Raw genomic sequence first — 7,231 nt, forward strand, 5'->3', positions numbered from 1 at the left:
GACCTTGTCTCTAAACCATCAGAACTTTCAAACATGCCTCCAGGATTTTTTGTTTTACCTCAGTATAGCACTTGTGTGCATCTTTTGCATTGCAGCCTGCTTATAGCAGGCATGGACCTGGTTGACCCTAATGTATTTCATGATCGCATCAACATTCACGATGGTCTGGTTGCTTCCATGTTGGCATGGTGCAGTATTGAGTCTGGGACTCACACACTGCTTGTTTGGTTTTGGGGGATGTGCATGGCTCCATCAGTTTTTTGAGGTATGAAGCTGTAGCTTGTATGTGTTTGTGTGGCTGTGTACATTGAAATGTGTGCATAATTGTGCAGGAAATTGGTGTTTCATTTGGGATTGTGACTCCCAATCCAATGACAGCAATACCCCTTGGTATTTTCTTTAATTTCTGAACGGTTTACACTGTTTTTCAAACGAGTTGACCATAAATGCAAGTAAGCATAGCAAGGCGAGAGAATCAAATGGTTTCAGCTGTAAATTCCTCATAGAGGGCTGGTATAATGTAGCGGTTTTGCCTGAGCAGAAAGTACCTCTGCATGCGCATCAGAGCACCCAATATTTGTCGATCCTTCACCCACTTAAGCCTCCCATCCCCACTTGGTAAGCGGCTCATGAGGATGGGGGGACGACGATGAGGACGACTCCAGAATAAAATGGTATATGGCATGGAGGGGTGCAGAAGTGGGGTGGGCGGGAATCGGCAAAATAGGATGCCCCAACTTGCACAAGTGGAAGTGCTGTCTGCTAAGGCAAAGCTGCCATTAGATATAACACTGAACTATAAAGTAGAAAATCCCTGGTTCAAGTCTCACCTCTGCTATGAATTCTCACTCTTAGCCCACCCACCCCAAACCTGCAACATGGGTATAATGATATCAGCATTCCTTACAGTGTTGTTGTTAAGATTACAACAAAATAATGCACTAGGGCAGTGGTTTTCAACCTTCCTAATGCCGCGACCCTTTAATACAGTTCCTCATGTTGTGGTGACCCCCAACCATAAAATTATTTTCGTTCTTCTCTACACGATCCATTGTCATGGGATGGTTTGCTAATGAAAATAATACATAACAATAGCTTTAATAATACAAAAGATGATACATGACATAGTTCAGTCAATACAGTTTCCTAAGACCATCGGAAATATGTGTTTTCCGATGGTCTTAGGCGACCCCTGTGAAAGGGTCATTCAACCCCCAAAGGGGTCCCGACCCACAGGTTGAGAACCGCTGCACTAGGGGATGGGACTTGATGGCCTTATAGGCCCCTTCCAACTCTACTATTCTATGATTCTATGAACGCTCAGAAGTGCTTATACAGATTCTAAATTCTAAGTACCTGAATGTGTTGAACTCTGTCCTGTCTTATTCATGTAGGATCAATGCAGTATCCAATGGACAAGTGCGTGGGGATAGTTACAGTGAAGGCTGCCTTGGGCAAACAGGTAATCTTTATGCCTAAACGTTATAGCTGTTGCGCTCTGTGGCGGGCTGCTGCAGAAATGGGAAGGTCTGGTTTGCCATGATATTAGCAGTTTCCCAACAAATGTATGTATTTATGGTCAAGCAGTGGTTTGAACCCAGATCTCCCTGCTGCACACATTCTCCACTACACTAGACTCTAAAAAGAGCCACTTAAGAGACAGTAATGAATTCAGCTTTACAAGACAAGTTTAAAGGCAAGCCGAAACATTTGCATTTTCAGTTGTTTTTTTGTGTAGTACCTAATGTGGATGGGCTTTACAAAGTGCTGGTGGGGTTATTTGTGTCCTATTCTGGCAAATTATTTTGGGATAATGGAGCTTCCTGTAATACATGTGTATATGTGTGTTCTTTTAAGGTGCTCGCATCTGGCTGTTCATCGGTTTTATGTTGGCGTTTGGATCTCTGATTGCATCTATGTGGGTCCTCTTCGGAGGCTATGTTATTAACGGTAGGATAACTGTTACGGGTGACCTTTTGAAATGAACACCTAAGCATGTGACCCATACTTTTTAGATTGTAAGTGCCTTAGGGGCAGGGGTCCTCATGAAACCCTTCCAAAGTGCTATGTGCATTAATGGTACAGTATAAATAATAATGAGAAATGTCCTTCTACCCAAAGAACGGGCCTGAGGCATTCCTTTTCCAGAAGCCGAACTGTGCTGGCCATAGCATTGTCTTCCTTCTGTATAGAGCTGTGCCTTGAAGCCACATGATGCAGCAAGCTTGCCGAAGCTAGGCGGGTCTGGTCAGTGCTTGGATGGGAGGCCCTTGGGGACCCTCTGTATGTTTTCTGCCGTACTGAAGAAAGGTGGGGTACAAATGTAAGAAACATTAAGTTATTTAGGCTGCAACCCTTTGCACACTTAACTAGGGAAGAAAACCCTTTGAACATAGTGGGACTTGCTTCCATTGATAGGATTGCACTGTCAAGCACCCCAAATTCAGTGCAATCCTATGCATCTTTACTCAGAAGTAAGTCCCACCGGGGCGTAATCCTTAGTAAGTGTATTTAGGATGGCAGCCTTAATGTCTGGACCTGGGAGCTGAGAACTTGAGACGGATACACATGAGCCAGTAGTAGTGGCCCTTTTCTTTTTTGCGGCCCAGTCATGTCTATAATTTGTATGTATTTATTTATTGCATTTCTCAACCTTCCAGTAGTACTGTATTTACTTTCTTGTGGCATTTAATTATTGATTGCACTTTTAAATTGATCAATATTTTAATTGTGTTTTTACTGTGAACTATTTTGAGAACCATTACGATAGAAAAGCTAAGTAAATAAACAAACAAAACCTGTTTGCCAGTTTCTGATAGAAGTGGCATCATCAGAAGCCATCTGGCGAGGCCTTCTAAATTTACAAGATAAATAAGTTGGATGTTGTTGGGAGAATGGGCTAAGAATAAACATTTGGATATCACCTAAAACACTCCCCCTTCCCCTCTGTTCACAGACAAACCAGAAAAACCAGCAGTGTACCCAGGAATAGCAGTCTTCTTCCAAAATGCTTTTATCTTTTTTGGGTAAGCACACTTTCCTCTCATCATTTCTCTGTTCGCCTGCGTTTAACTTTAATGTGCGTGAATGCTTGAAGTTCATCTGTAGCCAGGATACTTGAAGGGGTTTGGGGTACCTCGAAGGTAGGTAGCAGTGGTGGAAATCAACAGCTACAGAGCACCAGCGTCAGGTTCAGGAATGGTACATGGAAGTGCCACCATAAGCTGTAGAAATGCAAAGGCCTTAAACAAAAGTTCGATTCCTTTGCGTATTTATTTAGGATATTTATATCCCACTTTTACATACTAAACTCACAAGGGAGCTCACCCCAAATTAATTGCAAAATACAGAATAAAAACCCAACAAAGTAAATCACCCTACAAAAATAAAATGGCAAAAATAGCACAAAGCAAGATAAAGCAGCAATAGAATACAATAATAATAATAATAATAAGTTCAAAGCAGCAGTAAAAGGACATTGTTGTGTTTTAATGAAAAGCTCCAGAGAAAAGAGTTGTTGTAACTTGATGCGTAAAGCTACATAAAATCGGTACCAGGCCAGCAGAGGGAGGGGGGGGGTGTATTTATAAATGGGATGAAGCTATGGCAAAGGCTTTGCTCCTCTGTTGCCACCTCCCTCATCTCCTGAAGGCCAGGGCTCCAAGAGAATGGACCATGGGGCCTAGGGAGATGGACCATAGCTTGGCTAGAGCGCATGCTTTGCACCTATCACAAGTTCAGTCCTTGATATCTCTAACTGAAGGGATTAGGTAGCAGGTTACAGGGAAGCTCACCACCTTCAATCCTTGAGAGCAATTGCCAGTCACTGCATTTGCCTAGATGGTTATCTCAATGTGCAGGCAGGTTCATGCAAGAGATCCTTTATCACAGGGGTGCAGAACCTCAGGCCCAGGGTCCCGATCCAGCCTTCCATGGTTCCCCAGAAGGTCTTGTTCCCTTTCCCAACCATCGATCAGTTGGGTGTTTTTTTGTGGGATGGATGGGTGGGTGGGAGGGTTGCCCATTCTAAAAATTTGAAATGCCTCTCCTAAGGGCTTTGTTACTGCTAGTGAAAGCTGTAAGCTAAAACATGCTGGCCATTTTGGGGCCCGCCCCTTTTGCCTTTGGCCCCACCCACCACTGGAATGTGGCCCATGAGAGCTTCTCGGAAAAGGAATTTGGCCCTCAGGCTGAAAAAGATTCCCCGCCCCTGCTTTTTATTTTGTCAACGAAGATGCGGGTGGTGCTTTATTTTCAAAATGGAATGCTGTGGTTGGCGAGGGAGGGATTCACATCTCCATGGTAGCCCTGCTCTTTAATTCTACACCTGCAGGCAAAGGCAATCCTGTAAATGCTCAGAATTACTCAACTTCATCTCTGTCTCTAAAAAGTGGGCATGACCCAAAGTGGGAAGTGCGATACTATATCGGTGTGGTTAAAGCATCAAGTTGGGACCAAAAGAGTGTCAGTACCTGCAAGATGAATTTTCTTGCTTACAAAACACTGCTGGGGTTACACTTCCAAGAAAAACAAGGTGAAAATGAATTAAATGGTGGAACCTTTTTAATGGCTTGTGTCAGTTTTTTCAAAGCGCTACAGGGTCTTTAGAACAGCTGCTAAGGCACCATTTACACTTGTACCAATGCTATAAATATCAATGTAACACACAACTTTATGAATACTACTAAAAGTGCATTTGTGAACTTGCAAAGCATGCTGCTTGTTACCAACTGACATTGTTGCTTGACTTCATGTCCAAATTTCAGGTTTATCTGTATCAGCAAGCTTTAGCAACGAGAAGATGAACACATGATATAAAATTTTTAAAATATAATAACTTAGGAATACCCCAAAGCTCTGAAAAAAGACCCCCCTGTATAAAATCATGTTTATGCTTACAAATGATGTCTGGGCTACCAAGCTACAAGAAATGCTCTGTACTTGATTTGAGCTTGCTAGAAATGGCAAAGACAGGTATTTTAAAGCTCTAAATGCAAAAGTGAGGTTTGTTTGATAAAAGCCGTGTTTCTTTGGCTAAGCTCTGGTTGTGCCACAAGGCTTCTGTCTAAAGTAAAGTTCTCTTTACTTTTACTTTTAGCACTTTTTGTGTGCTACTATCCCAACAAAAGTAAGATGTTGCTACCCTAAATAATCGAAGAACATGGTTCTCTGGAAGAAAGAGCCTAGCACTTGTTGACGAAAATGCGTTTTTGATACACTAAAATCACTTACAGATGTAGAGTCAGTTCACAATGTACCTTATGATATGGCTCTATATGAGAGGAGCGTGGGAGAAAGTATTTTGGAAAGGATCACAAGACTCCCTTATCAAACCCTAGAGAGTCACTGCTAGTCAGTTTAGATCGATCTGGGGAACCTTTTTTTCTGCCAGGAGCCGCATTTTTGCAGTGGGCAGGACAAAAGCCAGCTGTGGGTAGAGCCAGTGGGGGGGAGAGGTCTTCTCTCTCTCTCTCTCTGCCACCCCCTTTTCTCTCTCACTATTCCTCCCTGCTTGCTGTAGACAATACTGACCTAGGCGGACCAATTATTTAACAGGAAGGCAGCTTCCTACGGTCCTGCGCAGCACACAGAATACATTCTGCAAGTGCTCACATAAACCATTCGATACAAGAGAGGTGTGCATCACATGGGTTGGTGTACTTGCACGTGAATAAGAACATAAGAATGCCGTGCTGGATCAGACCAAGGGTCCATCTAGTCCAGCACTCTGTTCACACAGTGGCCAAGCAGCCATCAGCCAGAGACCAACGAAGCAGGACGTGAGTGCAACAGCACCTTCCCACCCATGTTCCCCAGCAATTGGTGCATATACGTGCATAGGCCAATTCCTACAAAGGGCCTGATCCAGACAAAGTTAAGTCTTAGCTGGCTTTCAGCTCTACGTTGTTTGATGATGGTGGAAACTCCTTTCCTTACCACTTGGAGAGCATAAATACAAGGGTGTAATGTGATATATGTGATTTGCTATGATAGGTGCTGTGAACTATCTTTAATTTGGGCACTACCAGTCATCCCAAATCTACATGTTTAAATTGCCAATCCCTCTACTGGTGTTCCAAATTGGGTTGGGCGATGGTGGAGAGGGATAAAGGCGCCACTGTTGTTTTGGTGTGGCAGCCGCTTTGCCATCTGTCATGCCAAATTAGTGATGGTAGCTCTAGCCCTCCTCAGCCACCCCCACAAACACAATAAGAAGGATCTCTTTTGGGGTGGGACTTTCCTGCTAAGCACTCCCATCACTGCTGGGAGCAACATCTGAAACCACCCAAAGACTTTATTTTTACCCTACTCTCTTTGACGTGACCAGCTTTAACATTTTGTACATTTCTTTTCCTAGGTTTTAAAATGTATATGTTAAATATTTTGTAAGGTTGCCTTGAGGCCCAGTATTGGGCAAAAGGCGGGATACAAATAAATATAACAACAATAATTTGTTTATCTCTTTTTTGTTAACAGAGGTCTGGTCTTTAAGTTTGGTCGCACTGAAGATTTGTGGCAATGATTGACCTAGAGCATCTGTCCCGCTATTTTTAATCGCCTACTCCCATTTTGTAATACTTATGCTCTGGTATCAGTGAAGATGAAAATTCTACACTTTAAAAATCATGAAACATTTCCATTTCCCCCCATTATATTGAGACTGTTTTCTTCTCTCAGCTTTTGACATTAAATATTGTAGCATGTGACTAAAATATAAAACTGAGAAGGAAGAGAGAACATATGAAGTCCTTTTACTGAATGTTTTTGTTATAAATGAATATTAAATACTATAAATGTTTCTTTTACAGCTCTTTTTATATGTGGTATGTCTTCACAGTAGAACTGCTATTTTTGAATATGGAAATATGTGACTAACAGTGTATGTGGAAGGTTTTTAAATGAAAATGTTAATTCTGTGCATTAAAATGTAATAGAGGGATGTATCAGAATCGTGCTTGCTCTCCAGATTTAATAAGGTGGTGCAGCTTTCTCCAGCCTGGTGCCTTCCAAATGTGTTGGACTACAACTCCAAGCATCCCCATCCAGTGGCCATGCTGGCTAGCATGGGAGTTGGGGTTCTTTGCAAGCATCTTTGTGGTTCCTCAGAGAAGATCAGTAATGGCAGATAAGCTTCCTTCAAGGACAACTTGCTCACACTACCAGCCTTCCCCTACAATGCAGCGCTTCAGGGGAGTGTGAATATGTCTTGGGCTACACACTTGAAGTGTGA

The 7,231-nt window shown here is 42.6% G+C and overlaps 1 protein-coding gene across 2 annotated transcripts in view; it reads left to right on the forward strand.

Moving 5' to 3' along the window:
• TMEM50A (transmembrane protein 50A) overlaps positions 1-6,940 on the forward strand; it is a 127,788-nt gene extending 120,848 nt beyond the window's left edge. For both annotated transcript variants that reach the window (XM_063139945.1, XM_063139944.1), the window contains 4 exons: positions 1,395-1,462; positions 1,858-1,950; positions 2,957-3,026; positions 6,478-6,940. In XM_063139945.1, coding sequence (XP_062996015.1) covers positions 1,395-1,462; positions 1,858-1,950; positions 2,957-3,026; positions 6,478-6,523 — 277 coding nt within the window. In that variant the 3' untranslated portion in view covers positions 6,524-6,940. The remainder of the gene's footprint in view (positions 1-1,394; positions 1,463-1,857; positions 1,951-2,956; positions 3,027-6,477) is intronic.
• The last annotated feature ends 291 nt before the right edge of the window (positions 6,941-7,231 follow it).

This window comes from Elgaria multicarinata, chromosome 13 (genome assembly GCF_023053635.1).
Source record: "Elgaria multicarinata webbii isolate HBS135686 ecotype San Diego chromosome 13, rElgMul1.1.pri, whole genome shotgun sequence".
Classification (NCBI taxonomy): Eukaryota; Metazoa; Chordata; class Lepidosauria; order Squamata; family Anguidae; genus Elgaria; species Elgaria multicarinata.